This window comes from Trachemys scripta, chromosome 22 (genome assembly GCF_013100865.1).
Source record: "Trachemys scripta elegans isolate TJP31775 chromosome 22, CAS_Tse_1.0, whole genome shotgun sequence".
NCBI classification, from domain to species: domain Eukaryota; kingdom Metazoa; phylum Chordata; order Testudines; family Emydidae; genus Trachemys; species Trachemys scripta.
Genome location: NC_048319.1, coordinates 7939749 through 7962229, shown reverse-complemented (window position 1 = coordinate 7962229; position 22481 = coordinate 7939749). Strand labels below are relative to the sequence as shown.

Below are 22481 nucleotides of genomic sequence, written 5' to 3'. Positions count from 1 at the left end.
TTCCCTCCATCTCTTTCAGGTCAGTGTCCATTGGGTCTGGGTCATATGCTCATGCAATGACCTTAACCAGCCCAGGCCCCCTGCTAAAAATGAGGGACCGGCTGCTCTTTGACAGAGGGGCTGCGGAGAGCCAGCACTGCCGCCTGTAAGCGCAGAAATCAATCTAACTGTTCCTGTAGCTGGCTGTGAAATGCTTGATTTATACCATAAGTACAGCCTTCGATTTCACAGAGCGAGGGGCAAATAAAGCTGAAGGAGCTGCTAATTCTCTCATAAATCTCGGGAGGCTTAGCATGAAGGACACCAGCTGGGCTGAGTGTTGTATGCTGCAAAGCGAATTGTCAAACCAGGCTTCCAAGGCACAGGGCAGCTTCGGCGCAGCGTCCCGAGAATAGGCCAGAACAGCGACAGCAGTAACAAGGCTCATTGAGCAGAATTCTGGACTCCCCCGCCCTTCACACATGCTGAGGCTGCTCGGTTTGCAGAGCTCTTGGAAGCCTGGCGAAGAGACAGGTGGATGTCTGCCGCTGGCATGGGCAGGTGTTCGCTGCCTGAGGTCCAGGGGTGACCTATGGGTCACTCTTTTGGGCTGGTACATTGACAGATTTGAACAGTCGCAGGCATGAAGCACCAGGGGCCACCCTCCCAGACTCTAGCTTTCAGCGGAGAGCTTTACCTCTCGCCCACAGCCACCTGCTGCCTCGGTAACAAGCAAGGAATACAGCCTAGAAGGGCGGGATTGATGGGAAGGGGATCCAAGCACAGGAGACCTCACTGCAACAATAGATGAAGCTGCTATCCCCTTTCTCCAGCGGGCCTCAAAGGGCTTTACAAACTCCACGGCAGGGCATTTGGGCGGTATTCTCACCCACCTGCTGGGGATGGGGAAACCGAGGCACAGAAATGGGCCCCAAGGTGTGTCAGAGTTGAGAATAGTGCTCTGTTCGCTTGCTTCCCAGTTCTAAGCATTGGGCAGCACTCCCCTTTTGCTTTACTCAAACGTTGTTGGGTAATGGTCATTTTAACAGCCCCGGGGGTTTTTTGTTTTGCAAATACCAAAGAAAATGAAAAACAAGGTGTAAAATAAAACAAAAACTCCCCTGCAGTGGCAGTTACCGCCTGTGAGGTTGAGCTTGGGGACCTAGTGCACGGGGTAGCAGCAGCACTTGGGTTTGGTCCAGCTGCCCCTCTGTCATGATGGTGGGAGATGGCTGGGCCAAATTTGAGTGAGTAGCGTTGCAAGCTGGCGCATAGGGCCAAAGAGTCTGGGGTGGGTTTGCATTGCAAACTCCCCCCACCCTGGCTTCCTACTCCACTGGAACCAGCATCTGACCCTCCTCTGGCTGGAGAAAATGAAACCACACAAAATTCCCCCCAAAAATAAAATGAAAAATGATATAGAGAATTTGATGGGGTTCTAATCACTTTCTTTCTCCCGGGCATCATCATATCCGAATAAAGAGGGCCTGGGGAGCAAATGTAACGGGACCTCTTTATATGGCTTCTTGCCTTGTTGTTCCTGTTTGGTTGTAAATATGTATCTTCAGGACAGTAAGCTCTGTGGTCTTAGATCATGCCTGCACAGAGGCAGTGCTTTAACAATACAGACTCAGGTTACAGGCACTTCTACACCTTCCCATCATCATCTTCGTGGTTTTGTTGGCAGCCAGTTTGGCACGGTCTCCACGGGCTTTTGGGCTTTAGCTTAAAGAGGAAAATGGGATCTAACAGCTAAGGGAACTTGTAAGGTGTATAGAAAGCTCCTTCGGAGAAGCATCTTTAATCATCTTTCAAACCCACAAGGAGACTGGTTTTCACACTGAGAGGAAAACATTCTTTATTTTATGAATACGTTGGACAGAACACTAAGCCTCGTTCAGCGATGCTGCGGCGTGACCAGAACAGGACTTACCCAGGCTTGCAAGAGCAATTTGCTGCACAACTTTTAATCGCTTCTAAACCCATGTAAATCGCAGCTAAGAATCAGCCCAGAAATCACTGCCAGGAGCAAAAAGAATCTCCATGCTGAAGACTATGATCAAGTCATTTAGACTGTGGGAAGAAAAAAAACCCACGAGGTATCTGAGGCCTTCTGCCATGCAGGCCCAGGGCAGGAGGAAAACCCAGCACCGGCTACAAGACGGGATAGCTGGCTTGATTGGCCACACCACAGTGATTGTTGGCTCCTTTCGCCAGCCGGATGTAACCTTTTTCGCCCCATAGCTCAGACCAGCTGCGGGAAGATAAAGTGAAGAGAGCATGAGAGAATCTCTGTGGGAACTGAAGGGCATTTGAACATTATAATGAGAAAGAAAAGTTGTCCCAATATGCTAGACCAGTGGTTTTCAAACTGCAGGCACTGGGTCGCGGGGGCTCTGGTCAGCACCGCTGACCGGGCTGTTAAAAGTCCCATCTGCAGTGCTCCCGGCTAAGGCAGGCTAGTCCCTACCGGTTCTGACACCACGCTGCGCCCCGGAAGCGGCCAGCAGCAGGTCCGGCTCCTAGGTGGGGGGGCAATGGAGCTGCACGTGCTGCCCCCACCCCGAGCACCGGCTCCGCACTCCCATTGACCGAAAAGTCTGCCTTTGCAGCCCCGCTGTGCCGCTGCCCGGGAGCCGCCCGAGGTAAGCCCGTGCCCCAACCCCACGCCCCAATCCCCTGCCCTAAGCTCCACCCTAAACCCAGAGCCCCTTCCTGTACCCCAAGCCCCTCATCCCCGGCCCAACCCCAGAGCCTGCACCCAGAGCCCAGACCCCCTCATGCACCCCAACCCCCAGCCCTGATCCCCGCCCAAAACCAGAGCCCCCTCCTGCACCCCAAACCCCTCATCCCTGGCCCCACCCCAGAGTCTGCACCCGCAGCCCAGAGCCCTGACCCCCCACCCTGCACCCCAACCCCCTGCCCCAGCCCCGAGCCCCGCCCACACCCCAAACCCCTCACCCCCTGCTCCTTTGGGTCACGGGCATCAACAATTTTCTTCAACTGGGTCCCCAGAAAAAGAGTTTCAAAACCACCGTGCTCGAGGCCAGCTTCAAGGATGCTTTGAGCATCTGCCTAACCAGCTGTCCACTGGCTGATCTCAGGTTCTCCAGACCATCCAGTGAAGGCACCAAACGCTTGTTCTCTGCAGCGGGACACTGTGCATTGGCACGTCCCTTCTGCCGTCGATCACAAACGGAATAAATCTGGCAGCCTCAGCTCAGCCATTTCTCCAGAATACCCCTCCGTCAACTAGCAAGTTTGGCCTTCTCATTTCAGGAGCCACCAGGGAAAGGAGCCACGTGGCACTGAGGCAATGTAAGGTGGGGGAGGCTTGCCCAGCGCTCAGTCCACGTACGCCTGGCTCCTGACAGCTGCTTAGCTCTCATTTTAAGACGGCAGAAATCCAAAGACAGGCCCAGAGCGAGACAGATCTCCGGGGTGGGTGGGTGCAAGTTTGCACGAGTGCCCATCCTGAGGCCTTGGGAATGCGTACGGTCGGGGAGCAGGGTGAAGGGTTGTGAGTTCACACGTGGGCACCTGCATGCTGGTGGGCAGGATTGAGTTGGCCCAGTGTGTCCTGCAGGAGGGGTAAGGGGGGGAGTTTACATGTGTGTGTGCACATGCAATCTGAGGGGAGGATGCACATCTTGGGGGCGGGGCGTGTTTTGATCATAGAAAAGACGGTTACTCACCGTTGTAACTGTTGTTCTTCGAGATGTGTTGCTCATATCCATTCCATTAGGTGTGCGCGCGCCGCGTGCACGATCGTCGGAAGATTTTCTACCCTAGCAACACCGGCGGGTCGGCTGTGGAGCCCCCTAGAGTGGCGCCTTCATGGCGCTGAATATATACCCCAGCCGACCCGGCGCCCCCTCAGTTCCTTCTTGCCGGCTACTCCGACAGTGGGGACGGGGGGCGGGTTTGGAATGGATATGAGCAACACATCTCGAAGAACAACAGTTACAACGGTGAGTAACCGTCTTTTCTTCTTCGAGTGCTTGCTCATATCCATTCCATTAGGTGACTCCCAAGCCCAACTTAGGTGGTGGGGTCGGAGTGAGACATTGCTGTGTGCAAAACCGCTGATCCGAAGGCAGCATCATCCCTGGACTGTTGCACTAGTGCATAGTGAGCTGTAAACGTGTGGACTGATGACCAAACCGCCGCTCTACAAATGTCCTGTATCGGAACATGTGCCAGGAAAGCAGTCGAGGAGGCTTGGGCCCTCGTGGAGTGGGCGGTGAGGTGGGGTGCTGAGACACCTGCCAGGTCATAGCAAGTCCGGATGCAAGACGTAATCCAGGAGGATAGGCGTTGTGAGGAGACCGGTGAGCCTTTCATTCGGTCGGCCACTGCAACGAAGAGTTGCGTCGTCTTTCTAAAGTGCTTTGTGCGGTCAATATAGAAGGCCAGGGCCCTGCGTACGTCCAGGGAATGCAAACGTTGATCCTGGCGAGTGGCATGTGGTTTGGGATAAAAGACCGGGAGAAATATGTCCTGGTTGATATGAAATGGAGAAACCACCTTAGGGAGAAAGGCCGGATGTGGACGAAGCTGCACTTTATCCTTATGAAAAACTGTGTAAGGGGGCTCAGATGTAAGCGCCCTGAGTTCAGAAACGCGCCTTGCTGAGGTGATGGCTACGAGGAAGGCTGTCTTCCAGGATAGGTACAGAAGTGAACAGGTGGCCAGTGGCTCGAATGGAGGACCTGTGAGTTTGGAGAGAACCAGATTGAGATCCCACGTCGGGACGGGATGACGCTGTTGTGGGTACGTCCGGTCTAAGCCCTTGAGGAATCTAACAACCATCGGGTTAGAGAATACCGAGGACGCGAGTTCCCCTGGGTGAAAGGCCGATATAGCGGCCAGGTGAACTCTAATTGAAGATATCGCCAACCCCTGTTGTTTTAGGGAGAGGAGATATTCCAAAATGAGAGGAATGGGTGCCTGCAACGGGGACGTGGTTCGTTGTTCGCACCAACAGGAGAACCGCTTCCACTTGGCCAGGTACGTGGTCCGTGTTGAGGGCTTCCTACTGCTCAGCAGAATCTGTTGGACAGAGTGCGAGCATTGCCGCTCTGCCTGGGTGAACCATGGAGCAGCCACGCCGTGAGGTGGAGTGATTGCAGGTCGGGGTGACGCAACCGGCCGTGGTCCTGAGAGATGAGATCCGGACATAATGGAAGCGGGATCGGTGTCTGAATCGAGAGTTCCAACAGTGTGGAGTACCAATGTTGTCTCGGCCACACTGGAGCGATCAGAATTACCTGTGCCTGGTCTCTGCGCAATTTGAGCAGTACCTTGTGGACCAGAGGAAATGGAGGGAATGCATAAAACAGGTGGTCTTTCCAGGGAAGGAGAAATGCATCCGAGAGGGAGCCCGGAGCTCGACCTTGTAGGGAGCAGAACACATGGCACTTCCTGTTGTCTCGAGATGCAAACAGGTCTATCTGGGGAAACCCCCACCTCTGGAAGATGGAATGTATGATGTCCGGACGGATAGACCACTCGTGCGTCTGGAAGGACCTGCTGAGTCGGTCCGCTAGAGTGTTCTGGACTCCAGGGAGGAACGATGCCGTGAGATGGATTGAGTGGGCGATGCAGAAGTCCCACAGGCGAATGGCCTCCTGGCATAGCATTGACGAACGTGCTCCTCCTTGCTTGTTGATGTAAAACATGGCCGTGGTGTTGTCGATGAGAACTAACACACAGCGGCCACGTAGGAGATTGAGGAATGCCTGGCACGCCAGGCGCACCGCCATCAGTTCCCGAACATTGATGTGCAGGGCTAACTGGGGTGCAGTCCACAGGCCCTGGGTATGGTGTTCATTGAGATGGGCGCCCCAACCCAGAGATGACGCGTCTGTGACCAGGTGCAGAGAGGGTTGTGGGGCGTGAAATGGCATCCCCTCGCAGACCACATTGTGATCTAGCCACCAGGTGAGGGAGGCCAGGACCGAGTTCGGGACCGTGACCACCATGTTCAGGCTGTCCCGATGTGGACGGTATATTGATGACACCCAGGTTTGAAGTGGGCGAAGCCGAAGTCTGGCATACCTGGTTACGTACGTGCAGGAAGCCATGTGACCCAGCAGGGTGAGGCACGACCTCACCGTGGTAGTTGGGAAGGCCTTGAGCCCTTGAATGAGGTTCGTGATGGTGCCAAAGCGATTGTCTGGCAGGATGGCTTGTGCACGTCTGGAGTCTAGAAATGCGCCGATGAATTCTATTCTCTGGGTAGGTTCTAGAGTGGATTTGTCCTTGTTGAGTAGGATGCCCAACTCGTTGAATGTGTGCACTATTCTGTGGACGTGAGCTTGAACTTGCTCCTTGGTGCGGCCGCGCACCAGCCAGTCGTCTAGGTACGGGAACACCTGTATCCCTTGCCGACGAAGGTACGCTGCCACGACAGCCATACATTTCGTGAACACTCTTGGGGCCGACGATAGGCCGAAGGGAAGGACTGTAAATTGGTAGTGCACCGTGTTTACCACGAATCGCAGGAAGCGTCTGTGAGGTGGGTAAATTGAGATGTGAAAGTATGCGTCTTTCATGTCGAGGGCGGCGAACCAGTCTCCAGGATCGAGGGAAGGGATAATGGCCCCTAAAGAGACCATGCGGAACTTCAACTTTACTACGAATTTGTTGAGTCCGCGCAAGTCCAAGATGGGCCGCAGACCTCCTTTGGACTTGGGGATCAGGAAGTAACGGGAATAAAATCCCCTGCCCCTTAACTCTATCGGAACCTCCTCTATGGCCCCCATGGCCAGGAGTGTAGAAACCTCCTGTATAAGAAGTTGCTCGTGAGAAGGGTCCCTGAAGAGGGACGGGGAAGGGGGGTGGGAGGGGGGGATAGAAGAAAACCGGATAGTGTATCCCCTTTCCACCGTGCAGAGGACCCAACGGTCCGAAGTTATAAGGGACCAAGCACGGTGGAAGTGGGAGAGACGATCCCGAAAGGAGGGGGCTGGATCCTGGGGGATGACTGGGGCGCCATCCTCGACCGCACCTTCAAAAGTTTTGCCTGGGGCCTGAAGGTGGTCTAGGTGGCCCCTGGTTCTGGCCAGGTTGAGGGCCGGTCCACCTTCTCCTACCACCTCGCCCTCGCCTCCGGGCCGAGTCTTGTCTCTGACGAGGCGGGGGAGGGTAGAAGCGCTGAGGCTGCGGCCTAAATGGTCTGCGCTGAGGGCCCACAACATGCATCCCCAGGGAGCGCATGATTGTTCTCGAGTCCTTGAGGCTCTGCAGGCGAGAGTCCGTCTTGTCCGAGAACAATCCATGTCCCTCAAAGGGCAGATCCTGTAGGGTTTGCTGCAGCTCCGGAGGCAAACCCGAAACTTGAAGCCAGGAGATCCTCCGCATAGCGATACCCGAAGCCAGGGTCCTCGCAGCCGAGTCCGCTATGTCCAAGGAGGCCTGCAAGGAGGTCCGAGCCACCTTCTTACCCTCCTCTACCATGGCTCCAAACTCTTCCCTGGACTCTTGGGGAATCAACTCCTTAAACTTCCCCATAGAGTTCCAGAAGTTAAAATTGTAGCGGCTCAGTAGCGCCTGTTGGTTCGCCGCTCTAAGTTGCAGCCCTCCGGCTGAGTAAACCTTACGGCCAAACAAATCGAGCCGCTTAGCCTCTTTTGATTTAGGCGCTGCAGCCTGCTGGCCGTGGCGCTCTCGTGCGTTCACTGATGCCACCACCAGTGAACACGGTTGGGGGTGGGTATACAAGTACCCGTAGTCCTTAGACGGGACAAAGTATTTCCTTTCCACCCCTCTCGCTGTGGGTGGGATAGAGGCAGGAGTTTGCCATATCGTATCCGCATTCGTTTGAATCGTGCGGATCAGGGGTAACGCCACCCTCGATGGGGCATCCGCTCCGAGGATGTTCACGATAGGGTCCTGCACTTCCACTATCTCCTCCGCCTGCAGGTCCATATTACGGGCCATCCTACGCAGGAGATCCTGGTGAGCCCGAAGATCTATCGGAGGGGGACCTGTACATGAGGTGCCCGCCACTGCCTCATCCGGAGAGGAGGAGGAGGATGCCTCCGGTGGTACTGGATCCAAGGTGGGGTCCTGATCCCCCTGCTCTTGGGCCGGAGCATCACCTGTACTTGGGTCTATGGTGTCAGGTGGCGTGGACACGGAAGCCTCCATTCCCCCTGGCGGAGGCCGAGAGATGGTGGATTCTGGGGCCCTTCTAACCGAGTGACCCGAGCGAGAGGTCGATGGTATTGGAGCCCCTTGCTCCTGGTGGTACGCCCACGGGGTCCAAAACGACCAGTGAGATGGGCCATGAGAGTGGTCCTCTGCCATCTCCTGCCAATGGCCCAAGTTCCGTTCCTCGGCTTGCCCTTGAGGGGGGTATGCCGATCTCGACAGGTCCTCCGAGGAGCGAGACACTGATCTTGACGGCCATGGCGGTGCCGAAAGAGACGAAACGATCCCCGTGGGCTGCGGTGCCGCACGGTACCGGTCCGGAGATGATCTATCTCTGCGCGGTGCCGGCGAACGGTGCCGGGACCGCGATCGGTGCCGATGACCCCGTCGGTGCCGGGAGCCGGATCTGGACCTCGACGAGGACCTGGAGTATGCCCGGTGCCGGGAGCGGCCTCTCGACGTCGAGCGTCGACCGTAGCGGTGCCGAGAACTACGTCTCGACGTTGATCGGTGCCGACGATCATAGCGGTGCCGAGACGTAGAACGGTGCCGCGACGAAGATCTTGGCCGCGAGTACGACCGGTGCCGAGGTGATATTCGGTGCCGGGACTGCGAGCGGCGTGGGGACCTGCTTCTGGACCTGGACCGGTGCCGAGGTTCCAGCCCTTGTGATGGAGGGCGCATCAAGGCAGGTTTCCCCCTTGACTGGACCGGGCGAGTCAACGGTGCCGTCGGTGCCAGTGGTTGAGGCGGTGCCGGCTCCGTGAGAGCTATCAAGTCTCTCGCCGCCACGAAGGTCTCCGGAGTCGACGGGAGTTGTATTACCGCCGGTCTCGGTGGAGACGCTATCTGCACCGGACTCAACGGCCTCGGTGCCGGAGTCGACAGTGCTGGAGGCACCTGTTTCCGGTGCTCCGCCGGCGCACTCGGCTCTACCCCCGGCACTGGGGGAGCCGGCGTCTTCGGCACAGAGGTCCCCGTCTTATGGGCTTTTTTATGCCCCGGGGATAATGACCGGCGTCGAGGTACCTGCTGCGGTGCCGACGAGGTCCGGTGCCAGGGAGGTTTTTCTGACACCACCCGCGCTGTCGGCATTGCCGGTGCTGCTGGGGCACTGCGCACCGAGGCGCTAGGCACCGGGGCCTGGCTCGTAGAGGGAGTGTCCGGGCTAAGTGCCGCCTCCATCAGGAGTTGCCGGAGCCGAAAGTCCCGCTCTTTCTTGGTCCTTGGTCTGAAGGCCTTACAGATCTTGCACTTATCTGTTTGATGGGACTCTCCCAGGCACTTCAGACAGGAGTCGTGCGGGTCGCTCGTGGGCATAGGCTTAGCGCAGGAGGCGCACTGCTTGAAGCCGGGAGCTCTGGGCATGAGCCCGGGCCCGCGGCCGGGGGAGAAAGGGGGAGATGACCCCCTTAGTCCCCTGGACTATAATAACAAATCTAACAACTTTAAAACTATTTAACTATTTTAACTATAAACACTAGAACTATAACTATAACTACAACTGCGAATAACTAAGTAAGCTAGGGAGAGTGGAGGACAGCTATGCCGCGCTCCACAGTTCCAACGACCGTCAGGGGCGGTAAGAAGGAACTGAGGGGGCGCCGGGTCGGCTGGGGTATATATTCAGCGCCATGAAGGCGCCACTCTAGGGGGCTCCACAGCCGACCCGCCGGTGTTGCTAGGGTAGAAAATCTTCCGACGATCATGCACGCGGCGCGCGCACACCTAATGGAATGGATATGAGCAAGCACTCGAAGAAGAATCATAGAATCTCAGGGTTGGAAGGGACCTCAGGAGGTCATCTAGTCCAACCCCCTGCTCAAAGCAGGACCTAATCCCCAACTAAGCCATCCCAGCCAGGGCTTTGTCAAGCCGGGCCTTAAAAACCTCTAAGAAGGAGGCTCCACCACCTCCCTAGGGAACCCATTCCAGTGCTTCACCACCCTCCTAGTGAAATAGTGTTTCCTACTTTCCAACCTAAACCTCCCGCACTGCAACTTGAGACCATTGCTTCTTGTTCTGTCATCTGCCACCACTGAGAACAACCGAGCTCCATCCTCTTTGGAACCCCCTTGATGAGTGTACACATACAGTTGGGGGCTGGGGAGGAAGTGGGCGGGTGCATTTTCACAGAGGGCATGGGTTGGAAGCAGCTTTGGATGCCGCCAGAAGGCGACAGAGGTGAGTGTGCCAAGGGTGTCTCGGGGAGAGTCTCTCGCCTGGCTACCCCCCCTCACCTGTTCTTTAGGAGCCAATAGGGGGCGCTCTTCCCGTTCTCCTGGGATGTGCCGTAGCCCACGGCCAGCATCGCGTGGTTCACTGTTTGGCTGCACTGGCTGTCGGTGAAGACTCCTGGGGAGAGCAAAGCCGGAGTGAGATGAGGGAGGTCCCAGCGGATCAGAAGGAAAAACTCTCCCAGGGCATTGGATTGAAGCCACCCGGAGCTGCCCTGCTTTACAGGCCCAGCTGGGGAAGGAGGTAATCAAGTGCCCTCCAGGAGGTGAGATGAAACTAAGCGACAGACCCAGTAATTCCGGATGGGAGCCCGGACAGCTCAGTGAAAAAGCCCCGAGCCAAAGTGCAGGAATCCCGTGTCCTGTTCTGGTCTGCACAGAAGGACGTTGATAAATTGGAGAGGGCTCAGAGCAGAGCCATCGTGACGATCAAAGAATCTGGGCTTGTCTCCGGCTGTAGCGCTTAGCGAAGATGCTCCCTATGTCAATGGGAGAGTTTCTCCCCTCGGGGTTGGTACTCCACCTCCCTGAGAAGCAGTAGCTCTGTTGACAGGAGAAGGCCTCCTGTCGCGGTAGTGCTGACTAGACCCGGGGGTTAGGTTGGTATAACTACGTCGCTCAGAAAACACGCCCCATAGTGATTGACTCAAGCAAGGACCTCAATTGTATTTAGCTTCAAGTGAAGGCTAAGGGGTGACTTACCAGTCTCTAAGTACCTCCAGGGGGAATAAATATTTGAGAATGGACTCTTTAGTCTAGCAGAGAAAGGCGTAACGTGATCGAATGGCTGGAAGTTGAAGCTAAACAAATTCAGACTGGAAATAAGGGGCAGACTTTTCACAGTGAGGGTAATTAACCATTGGAACTCACGGTGGAGTCTCCCTCCTGGGCAATTTTTAAATCGAGGTTTCCTAAAAGATCTGTTGAAGCAGAGGCGCTGACTCTGTGGGTGCTCTGGGGCTGGAGCACCCACGGGGGAAAAATGGTGGGTGCTAAGCACCCACCGGCAGCCCCCCTATCAGAACCTCCCCCTCCCCGCAGCGCCTCCTGCCTGCCGCAATCCACTGTTTCACAGCGTGCAGGAGGCTGTGGGGGGGAGGAGGGAGGAGCAAGGATGGGGCAGGAAGAAGCAGGGTGGGGTGGGGGTGGGGCCTTGGGGGAGGAGGCGGAGTGAGGGCAGGGCTTGGGGCAGAGCCAGGGTGGGGCAAATACCCCCCCGCACATTGTAAAGTCTGCACCTCTGTGCTCTAGCAATTAATTCAGGCAAGTCCTACGGCCTGCATTATGCAAGACATCAGACTAGATCAGTAGCTTCCAACCTGTGGCCGGTGGACTCCTGGGAGTCTGCCGACAATGCCTCCGATTTCCAAAGGGGTCCGCCCCTCCATTCAAAAGGTATGGGGTCCGCAAATGAGAAAAGGTTGAAAACCACTGGGTTAGATTATCCCAGTGATCCCTTCTGGCCATAGACTCTCTGGGACGTTTGGTACCTGACTTGTAGAAGTGGAAGTGGAAGGTGCTGGCATCCACGGCAATGGAGACCGGGCCGACAGTGGCCACCGCCTGCTCCAGAGCGGTCTCGTTGCCTGGCTGGATCTGCATGAGAGAGGTGCAGTTGGCAGCGTTGTCCTGGGGGTTGTAATGGCAGCTGAATTCGTCCTGCAGAGAAAGGAGATGGAACGGGAGCTCGGGCACTGCTCCCTGGAGAAGCAGCCGCCCGCCCCAGGAGGCCACGCTCGCCTACGTTACCCTCTCCAAGTAGGGGTAGTTGAGCTCCGAGTTGATGCCCTTGTTGTCCCGCACGTACTGGAAGGCCCGAGTGATGAAGCCCCCATGGCACCCGTTGTTCCCCAGCCTCCTCGAACAGTCCATGAGGTTCTGCTCACTCAGTGACACCAGTTTGCCCGTCTTCTTGAAGACCAAGCCCTCCAGGGCTCCCGTGGCACTGAAAGCCCAGCAGGACCCGCAGTGGCCCTGCAGAAAGCAAGGCAGGTAGGTGGGGGACAGGTTCGAGCTCAGACGTTTTCAACCTATTTACCCGTATGCCCATGGAGGACGTCCCATGGGCCGTGTGCTGATTGGGCCGCGGGTTGAGAACCACCGTTCTAGCTCAACCGGGAGCTGCTGGGCTCGGTGCAAGAATCCCAGCGGGAGGTTCCCTGGGCTGTGTAATCGTCAGGGCCTTACAAGCTCTTGCTCACTGGAAAGTGGCAGGAAAGGGGTCCAAGCCCCAACGCGAGGCCGGGGAACTGGAGCAGCAGCAGCAGAGAGCAGCTGGGGTGCTCTGGCTGCCCCTCCGCCCCGTGGCAGGGTTGGGGATTTGCAACGGGGACCCTTGCCTCTGGGGCTTGCTCCCTCTGGCGGTGGCTGTTAGACGGGGGAAGAGATTCCCACCACCGCCTGCTTTTAGCGATCCCGGCTTCCGCCCCAGCGCGGCGGGGCACGTGGCCGAAGTGAACCCAACTCCTGCACGGCAGGGGCTGGATCAGGCTCAAGCGCCAGGCAAAGGCACTTGGGGAGGCAGAGGCAGGGCCCCAGGGGGACAAAGGCCGATTCCATGGGGCTTCATGGGAACCAGGACAGGCCAAGGGCCGACCAATTCCACGCGGGTTAGCCACTGCCACCCCACCTGCCAGGCCGTCCTCTAGGCCCCGGGCTGAGCACATTCCAGAGGGGCAACCAAGGGCCCCTCCATCCATCAGCCAGGAAACCACAGGCAGCGACGCTGTTCGGACAGGCAGCCAGGCCCGCCTGAGGGTTGCCTTGACCCAGGCTCTGGGGGCCAGTGACAGGGAGCTCCGGGGCTGGGAGGTTTCCATGGCTGGCTGAGGGGTTAGGCCCCAAGCAGGGAGCTCTCTGCACCGGCACCCACCTGGTTTTTCACGGGGGTGACGTAACCCTTTGCACGCCAGTCCACCTCCTTGGGAGTCTCCCGAGCAGCCGATTCCTGGAAGAGAGGCACCTTCCCGCCGTGCCGCTCGGCTAGGAAACCGTTCAGAAGCTGGTTAAACTCTTCGTCCGTCTGGAGGGGAAGGAAAATTTTAAATCCGGAGAGCAGGCAACCGAGAACTCCTGGCCAACAGAGGAGCTGCATTCTCAGCCCTGGCCCTGGCCCCCAACCCCTGAGGAGACAGACAGATCAGACAGCTGATGATGTTGAGAGAGGGGGAGACAGCCCCACGGGGAGACTGGGGAGCTCGTAGGAGGAGGCTCTTGCACCAACGGCAGCTAGGAGGCCAATGAAGAGGCAGGTGCTGAAGGAGGGAAGGTTATAAAACAGCGGGGCCCTGACGTGAGTAGGGGCAGCTGTGGGTATGGAGGTGGATGGGGCGAAGGGAGCGGAGTCACGGGTGGGCTGGGAGCTGGGATCTGCCGGGCCCAGCGAGAAGTGGGGAGTCATGTGAGGCAGGGGGAGAAACCAGGGAGGAGGCTTCGGGTTTGGTCCTACGGGTGCCTCGCCCTGCAACCAAGTGCCAGGATCCACGCCGGGGGGCAGATTACCAGGTCCCCGAAGTGGTTCATTTCCAGGCGGTAGCTGTGCTTCCCCAGAGACTCCTCCAGGTTGTGGCGCTCGATCCGCCGCAGGTTCTTCTCCCAGACCGTCCTGCGGAAAGCTTCCGCCTCCTGCCAGGGGACGGAACGACAGCTTGGTTACACTTGGCCATGGCCCCCGCGCCCAGCAGGCAGGCAGTGATGGGAGCCATGGTTGGCCCCAGCCTGGCCTGAGTTCCAATGAGGGGGGCGACGTGTGGGAATCCGGGCACCTGCGAGCTGGCCTGTGAGCTCGGCTTGCCTGGGCAGGCTCTGTGCAGCCGGTGAGCACAGGCCGTGGGGCTGGGGAGGGCGGAGCAGCGAGGGTAAGAGAAAGCAGCAAACCTTTCGCCTCAAACGTTTGAGAACTGGTAGCTTTCCTGCCTGCTCCCAATCCTCCCTGATTCTCCATGCACCACAGCTGCTTGCAGGGGCTGAAGTACGGGGGCAGAGCACATGTCCCCCTCCTCTCCCAGGCCTGGCTACATAGGGCATTCCCTAAGACTACCCCTCCTTCCCAGCTCCATTAACCCCCGAATCTCCCTATTCCCAGCTGGGAGCAGATGTGCCAAAATTCAGCCTAAGAGGCTGGACCCCCCGCGTGGCTGAAACCCCACAGGAGCTGGGGGAGCCCTGAGGCTTCCCAGAGGGTGGAGGAGCAGCCAAACCCCTAAGCCATTGGGGCTCACCCCATCCCCCATCAGACCCCAGCGAGGAAGGAAGCAACAGCCATTCCAAACATTGAATCTATCTCCCCTTGTAAGTATTCTCACCCTTCTTATCAAACTGTCTGTACTGGGCTAGCTTGATTATCACTTCAAAAGTTTTTTTTCTCTTACTTAATTGGCCTCTCAGAGTTGGTAAGACAACTCCCACCTGTTCATGCTCTCTGTATGTGTGTATATATATCTCCTCAATATACGTTCCACTCTATATGCATCCGAAGAAGTGGGCTGTAGCCCACGAAAGCTTATGCTCTAATCAATGTGTTAGTCTCTAAGGTGCCACAAGTCCTCCTGTTCTTTTTGCGGATACAGACTAACACGGCTGCTACTCTGAAAGCTCCCCTACAGGGGCAGCTGACATCCAGGTCCTACAACCTCCCAGCCAAGCCACCACGGCTCTCCGGGAAGTCGAGTCTGGCCGTGCCCCAGCCGCTTCGCACGGCCCGGTGGGTGCTGCTCGCTCTCGGGCAGCTGGGGCTGGAAGCGCTAGATTGCGAGAAGGCCTTGCTCGCTACTTCCCTCTCCCCTACCCCCAAATCCTCGAAGCTCGGGCTCTAGCCACTCGGTTTGGTTCAAATGCAGCCGAGCGAGGAAATCCCGCTCCCAGGGAGTGAAGGAGATGGAGCGAGCCGGGGGACAGCCGACGAGACGGTCACAGTGGCCAAGCCACGAAGAGTCACTGGGGCCGCAGTACTTACTTCGGGATACTCCTTAGCGTGGAAGGTCTTCCATCCTCGCCAGCCTTCCTCCAGGGCAGGGTCCCATGCCCCGGACACACCCAGCAGGACCACAAGGGACCCCACCAGCACTGGCAGCTGCATCTCTCTCAGGCTGGGTGGGTTAAAACGCACCTGTTAGAGTTTAATCCCGGCTGCTCTTGGCATCTCACCGAGCCGGGGCGTGGAGGGGGACAGGAGCCAAGAAGCGCAGCGTGTCCTCAGTTCCCAATTGTAACTCAGTCTACGACGTCCCCTCCCCACCATTGACAGCAACTTGATGGGGAAACCTCCCACCATAGAGCCCTAGGCAATTCATGTCAAAGACCCCGCTCTCCCTGGCAGCTCCAATCCAGCCCAGAGCTGAAATGTGCCATCACCTGAACAGCTGCGGAGGGGCTACTAGGAATCAGTGGGTGGCTCTCAGTCCAGTTTCTAGCTGGTTACCCCTCAAAGATCAGCCATTGCCCGTGATTTCTTCGTTCTCGGTCTCAGCTGGGAGGCCGAGGACGGAGCCCAAGCTCCAGGTCTGGCTTGGGGCTGTCAGCTGGTCCCGCAGCTGGGCCCTTTCCCCCCCCACCAGCTGCAAAGTCACTGGTTGCACACTGCCCACCCTCCTCCTTCCTCCCACTGTATTCAACAGAGGTTCAGAAAATTAAACACAGCAGCCACCTGAAGATCTGGCTTTCCGGCTGCTTCCCGAGCCCTGTGTGTCTGTACAGCGTTGGGTGCCGCCCGCACTGTCAGCTAGCACGCTAGGTTCCCCAGGCCAGGGACTGCATTGGCACCTTGGCTTTCTTCAGGGCCGAGCGCACGGCCGGCTCTCGCCGATCACATCGTAACTCTGCTCCACCTAACGGAGGCGTCAGCCAGCAGCATCTCCGCGTGAGGACAAAACACCCAACCTTTGCCGCTTGGAAATGACTCAGCCTGCAGCTTCCTCCCTGCCAGCAGTGCGGGGCTATTGCAACATGCTGCCGGCGTGTGCCCCGCGCCCCAGGGGGGCGTCACCGTTTTGCAGCCAAGAATTGAGCAAGGTTCAAGGAGGGCTTGGCCTTCTCTGTGCGTAACCAGTGGCTCTAGTTAATGCTCACAGAAGCGGAAGGGAGAGAAACGCTCAGGCGTCAGGGCTCAACCTGCTCTGTATTAGGGATGAGGAGATTGTCAGGGTGGGGCAGATTATCGCACATCGGCCTCCAGCGGAGTTTTTTTGCACCTTCCCTTGAAATGTCTGATGCTGGCCCTGGTCAGAGCTGGGAGACTGGACCGGCTGGCCCATGGGTCTGATCCAGTCTGGCAGTTCTCCCCCAGGCTAACCCCATTTGCGCAGCACCAGGAGAGCCCACTGGTGTCAACGCCTGACCTCAACAGGAAATAGGACTCTCCCAGCCAGGCAGGGCTGCTGCTGCTGAAGCCCAGGGGCGGTGGAAGCAGTTGGGGCAGAGGGTGAGCACACCAGCACTGGAAATGTCCTGGGGGCTCAGCTCCCCTGTCAACTTGGGCACAGCTGGGGGGAGGGGCGCAGAGGCAACAGGGGGACCCGGAGAAGTTGGAGCAGCTGCTGGGGAGCAGGGGCTAAGACCCAGAGGGGCTCGAACAGGCTGGGAGCAGGTAGGAACCTTGGGGACCCTTTTTCCCCACTCATAGGGAGGTTCTGCCCCCCCTCTGCTCTTTCCTAACTGACCCCCTAGACTTTGAGGTCAGAAGGGACCATCATGATTCTCTAGTCTGACCTCTGGCCCATTGCAGGCCACAGAACCTCACCCGCCCACTCCTGAAATAGACCCTCCAACCTCGGTCTGAGTTACTGACGTCCTCAGATCATGGTTTAAAGACTTCAAGTTACAGAGAATCCACCACTGACACTAGTTTAAACCTGCAAGTGACCAGCGCCCCATGCTGCAGAGGAAGGCAAAAAAAGAGAACTGGATAAATTCATGGAGGTTAAGTCCATTAATGACTATTAGCCAGGATGGGTAAGGAATGGTGTCCCTAGCCTCTGTTTGTCAGAGGGTGGGGATGGATGGCAGGAGAGAGATCACTTGATCATTACCTGTTAGGTTCACTCCCTCTGGGGCACCTGGCATTGGCCACGGTCGGTAGACAGGATACTGGGCTAGATGGACCTTTGGTCTGACCCAGTATGGCCGTTCTTATGTAAGGCAAAAAAAAACCCAGGGTCTCTGCCAATCTGACCTGGGGGAAAGTTCCTTCCTGACCCCAAATATGGTGATCAGTTAGACCCTGAGCACATGGGTGAGACCCACCAGCCAAACACCAGGAAAAGAATTCTCTGGAGTAAGTCAGAGCTCTCCCCATCTAGTGTCCCAGCACCAGCCATTGGAGATCTTTGCTGCTAGCCGTCGCAGATCAGCTACATGCCATCATACGCTGCCCCACCATCCCATCCCCTCCATCAACTTTTCTTGAGGTCAGTTAGGGTTTTGCTCCCAGTGCTCCCCTTGGGAGGCTGCTCCAGAACTTCACTCCTCTGATGGTTAGAAACTGTTTAATTTCAAGCCTAAACTTGTTGGTGGCCAGTTTCTATTCATTTGTTCTTGTGTCCACATGGGCGCTTAACTTAAATAACTCCTCCCTCCTCAGTGGTTAGTAGGCCCACTTCTTTCCTTCTATTTATATGGCTATAGAACCTTTCGCTATTGGCTTTAATTCCTTTTGCAAGGTCCAACTTCGCTTGGCTTTTGGCAGTTCTCACTGTATTCCTACACTCTCTGACCTTTCCTTGCTCATCCCTCCCATCTTCCATTCCTTGTAGGCGTTCTCCAATCACCTGTTTGAGATGCTTGCTCATCCAACTTGGTCTGCAACTCTTCCCTACAAATATTTCCCCCTTGCTTGGGACGCAGGCTTCAGACAGTTTCTGCAGCTTTGATTTAAAGTAATTCCGAGCCACCTCCACCTTCACATCCTTGAGTTCTTCAGTCCAGTCTGCTTCCCTAATTCCCTTCGTTTTTTAATTTTTGCCCCTTTGAAATCAAGGCCCCTAGTTGCAGAGTTCTTTTTGTTTATTTTGCCTCCAGCTCTGTTGGTTACAAAGAGGTTGGGGGTTCAGGGTGTGTCCCCTAAGTATTTAGCTCAAGGCTTGGTGCTGCTAACTGGCAAACGGCACAAGGCGAGTGGTACAACTCAATTTGTATTTTTTTTATAATTTCAACAGAGAAATTGATTTAAAAAAAAGCTTAAAATCAAGTTTTCATGGTTGTGCAAAATGAGAGGGGGAAAACGCTTAAAACCATTTTTATCTTCACGGTTACAGGAAATTGGGGGAGGGGGTCAGGCAGTATTTCTTTAACAGTCGGTGCTGACATTCAACAAGTGAAAGCTTCATAAACTGTTAAAACACCCGTTGGCAACATCACCTGTCAAACTCTACAAAAAGTCAAGAGCCTTAAATCAAACTCTGAGAAGTTATCAAGCTACATTGCCTGTCAGTTTCAGTTATCAGCAGTGGGCTTTTTTTGGTCAGTTTGTGCAGGTGTGATGAAATCTACTGACATTTACCGATTTGAGAAAAAAAAAATCTAATTTTCCCAAACCTTCTCATGAGCAAGAGCTTAGAAGAACTGTGCACAAACATCTCCAGGAAGCTGGTTTTCCTATTGGCCAGAAAGCCAGAGTCCAGCCCAGCCCAAAGACCTGGTTGAAAATTACTGCTGGGAGAAAATGTGTCTGCAATATTTTTAAACAGTAGAGCGCTTCCCCTCCCTCCCTGGGCTGTGGCTGCTGCAAACTATCACACATCCTCCCGCAGCGCTGATAAGTAGAGCCGTTTGTGAGCAGCCTGATCGGAGGCAGAAATAGCATGTGTGATGGATAAGGTCAGAGAAACCGGGGGAAGGCGAGAGAAGGCTGTTGTTTTGCATTGAGGTTTAGAGCAAGGCGTGGGTGAACACAGAGCTGTGTGGGATGGATTGAGCCTTCGGTTCTAAGCTCAGGGCCCTACCCGCTAGGACTCATCTCAGGATGACTGTAGGAAGGTTTGTCTAATGCCTAGGGTTAAGGGGAGGTAGATCTGACAGTCTCCTCCCTCCAAGCACTTAAGCACCCAAAGGAGCTGCAAAGCCATCCTGCATACAGCTCCCTACCTGCTCCCTAACTGGGGCCTCTAGACTTTGTTGCAAAATCAGTAAACCCCATTTTACAGAGGGGAAACTGAGGCACGGTGCCTCGCACTGGGAAGCCCGTGACAGCGGATAGAAGACCATCCCCAAAGAGCCCCTTACTCCTGTGTCAGCTTCACCAGAACAAGTTGATTTCCTCTCCCATTTCCTCCCAGAGAGCATACAGGGTTGGGCTGGTCAGGGATTCCCTAGATCTGTCACTTCAGGAAGCTAACACTTGCTGAATTGTTTTGACCCCCTCATTCTAGGTAAGCGTTGCTGTAGGAGGGTGGAAACAGCATGCACTACTCCTTAGCACCTCCTTTGTGGACCAGATTCTCCATTTCCCTGTCCCCTGTGCAATCATTTACCCCAAGGCCCGGCAGGTGTACAATGAATGAAGGGTAGAGTTGATACACACTAAATGTTTTCACCCTGCTGTTGTGGAGCAAGGCCGGTCATTCCATAGTTAAGGCTGCAAGGGGTGGCTGAAGCCAAGTGGTGGCAGTCAAGCAGCTACATAAGTCAGATCGGCCTTAAAGTTAGAGCAGAGGTAGAATTTCTACCAAATGTTAAGTGCATTGGTTGATGGCATCTTGCCTAACAGCCTAGAAATAGTTGAAGGGCTACAGCAAAGGAATCCTCTTTTCCACCTCTAAAATGCGGCTAGCTCTGGGGTGGAAAAGAGGGGCTGTTTAAGGCACTGCGGTGCTACACTCTTAATGGAGAACAAAACGGTGAGTACTAAACATAGCTGATGGCACCATGGCGTGAAGGGGGCTGGCTGAAGGTTAGAAGCTGGTAAAGATGTTGTCAGCAAACTCCCGGCAGGAGAATTTTCTGGTGGATTTTAGCACACTTTATTTTATGGTGTATTTCATTTTTCCAGCTGTGTAACAAGAATCCTCCCCCTACCAGGGCTGCAGGACCCCATCACCACCCACCCCTTGCCCTAGAATTTGTTTGTCTTCTAGCCACCACCTTATAAACCACTGCAGTGTTGTAAATAATGCAGAGCTGCGGGTTCTGCCTCACAGAGCAACACAACACTCCAGAATGTGGCAATACTGTTTCAACACGGCTCAGTGGTGAAAAAGCGATCCGAGGGCTCAAAGCTTCTAGTTCTGAACACACAGGACTTTTATTAACCTAGCACTGGCTAAGGGCTTTCAGACATCCATAGCTTCCTTGACCCTAAACATTAGAGACAAGGTGGGGGCTGTAATCGTTCGAGATCTTTCATTACCTCACGCACCCTGGGTCTTGAATATCCTGGGACCCACACAGTTGCACCACGACTTGACACTAATATAACACTGCAGTGATCAAGGGAAATGCTAGAATGTTTTCCATCAAACATTTTTTTTGAGGGGGGACAAAGTGGCTTTTGATTAAACCGCCCCCCCTCCTGTTATTTGTCAAACCCAAAAACTGGGGGGGGAGGGGAGAAACATTTTAAAAACAATGTTTTGGCCCTTAACACCAGAACATTTTCCACATTGCAGAAAACCTGGGGGGGGGGGGGGGGGAGGAGAAGATGGACAAATTTGTTTTTTCAATTTTTCACAGGGAAAGAATTCCTTTCCCAACCAGCTCTGGTGGTCAGTCCCATTCTTATGGAGTATTATCAACACTCACACCGAATCCCCAAATACCATTCACGTCCAGGTGCAATGCATTTAACATGTCAGCAGCTACTTTTGAGATACAGATGCAGTAAGGTGCATTGAACTGGCTTCAGCAATATAGGAGGTAAGGGGCAGCTGAAAGGAATAAGGTGGAGACTCTCTGCCTAATTTGTCCGCAGTGCCAGATTGGAGTAGGTTGATTTCCCAGCTACTGTCTTTCAAGCTCTCAATCCCCCACACAGAAAAAACAGCCCCTCTTCATGGCATGGAATAGTCTTACCCATTCAAGGGATGAGCTTGGCTGATTGCAGTAGCGGAGAGATTTGTAAACGCTTCAGGAGAAGGACTTTAAAAAAAGATGTTGCAGAAGCATTAAGTCCACTTACTGCACAATACAACTACAATCAACTGCCTTAGGCTCTTGGGTCATTGCTGGTCACCTACCACATAGTCTAAAGAGGAGGAGGGAAAAGAAAGAACACAGCAGGCTGGGAATAAGGGGCTCGAAGGGCTCAGGTCTGTCCTGCAATCCATCCTGCTTTCAGCCGTGAGGAAGCTGTTAGGATTAAGAAAGACAGAAGAGGAACAATCCAGGCAACACACAAAGGCTTTGTTGTTGACTGGCACTTACTTACCTGGATCTCCAAAGGCTGGGAGAAAGCACAAGCAACTCCAGTCTCTCTCTTTCTCACAGCAATGTGGGGCCACCAGTACCTTCACTCGGGGAACTGCAGATGTGTGCAACTTCCTCCATCACATCTCCCTCCCCCAGCCCTGCTGCTCAGTCTTTTACCCCACAGGACTTCCTGAAGCAGCTAGAACAAGATTACAACACCGTCAGGCCAAGATAGATGAGAAGGAAGGAGGGGGAGAGGGAGATTTTGTGAGTAGCCACCAGGTAGGAGGATCTTCAAAGTTCAGTCTTCAAAGATCGAGTAGATGCCCTGGCTGTGAGATAATACTCTGCACCTGAACAGGACCTCTGGCTCCATCTCTCAGGCTTAATTAATGCATTACTCCCTTACACAAAGGGTCAAATTAATGCCGATTTTTTCAAACTTCCCACCCCAATTGTGCCGTGAGATGAGCACAGGCAGGCCTGAGCACCCATGCAGAGGGGCTCTGCCCAGGGGGCCACCTGCCCACATTTCACTGCAGGGTCAGACTCTTAAGATGTCAAATGTGAAGTACCTATGTGGACTGATGGCGAGTTGCAAGCGTGTCCAACTCCCACAGTAATCAGTGGGAGCTGCTGGTTCTTGAAGAGTCAGGCCACTTATTACGGGACCCAAATACGGCCCTGAGGCCAACCTTTTCAAACACATCCTCCCCCAAGGACGCACTCAGCCGGTGGCAGGCTTACAATCCACGAGTCCCAGCTGTCTGC

At 55.2% G+C, this 22481-nt stretch overlaps 1 protein-coding gene across 4 annotated transcripts; it reads right to left on the bottom strand.

Annotated features, from left to right (window-relative positions):
- Positions 1-1811: 1811 nt before the first annotated feature.
- Positions 1812-22005, bottom strand: LOC117868829 (cathepsin L1-like). Of its 4 annotated transcripts, none has more exons than XM_034755135.1 (8): positions 21730-22005; positions 15328-15460; positions 13875-13997; positions 13246-13395; positions 12123-12347; positions 11864-12032; positions 10377-10491; positions 1812-2233 (listed from the first exon to the last, which is right to left on the bottom strand). In XM_034755135.1, exons 2-8 carry the CDS (start codon positions 15448-15450, stop codon positions 2134-2136), a joined length of 1005 nt encoding a protein of 334 aa, XP_034611026.1. In that variant the 5' UTR covers positions 15451-15460; positions 21730-22005; the 3' UTR covers positions 1812-2133. The 4 variants fall into 4 exon arrangements, with proteins under 4 accessions (XP_034611026.1, XP_034611027.1, XP_034611029.1 ...); XM_034755136.1 differs by lacking the exon at positions 21730-22005 and adding an exon at positions 16018-17035; XM_034755138.1 differs by lacking the exon at positions 21730-22005 and adding an exon at positions 16134-17035.
- Positions 22006-22481: the final 476 nt, after the last annotated feature.

What these genes read in the sequence shown, in the direction of transcription:
- LOC117868829 (XM_034755135.1), bottom strand. Translation starts at nt 15,450, where the DNA reads ATGCAGCTGCCAGTGCTGGTGGGGTCCCTTGTGGTCCTGCTGGGTGTG. An exon ending in ACTACCCCTACTTGGAGAGG is followed by an intron (nt 12,033 to 12,122) that starts GTAACGTAGGCG and finishes CTTTCTCTGCAG; the next exon opens with GACGAATTCAGCTGCCATTA. An exon ending in TATTGGCTCCTAAAGAACAG is followed by an intron (nt 2,234 to 10,376) that starts GTGAGGGGGGGT and finishes ATCTTCCCGCAG; the next exon opens with CTGGTCTGAGCTATGGGGCG.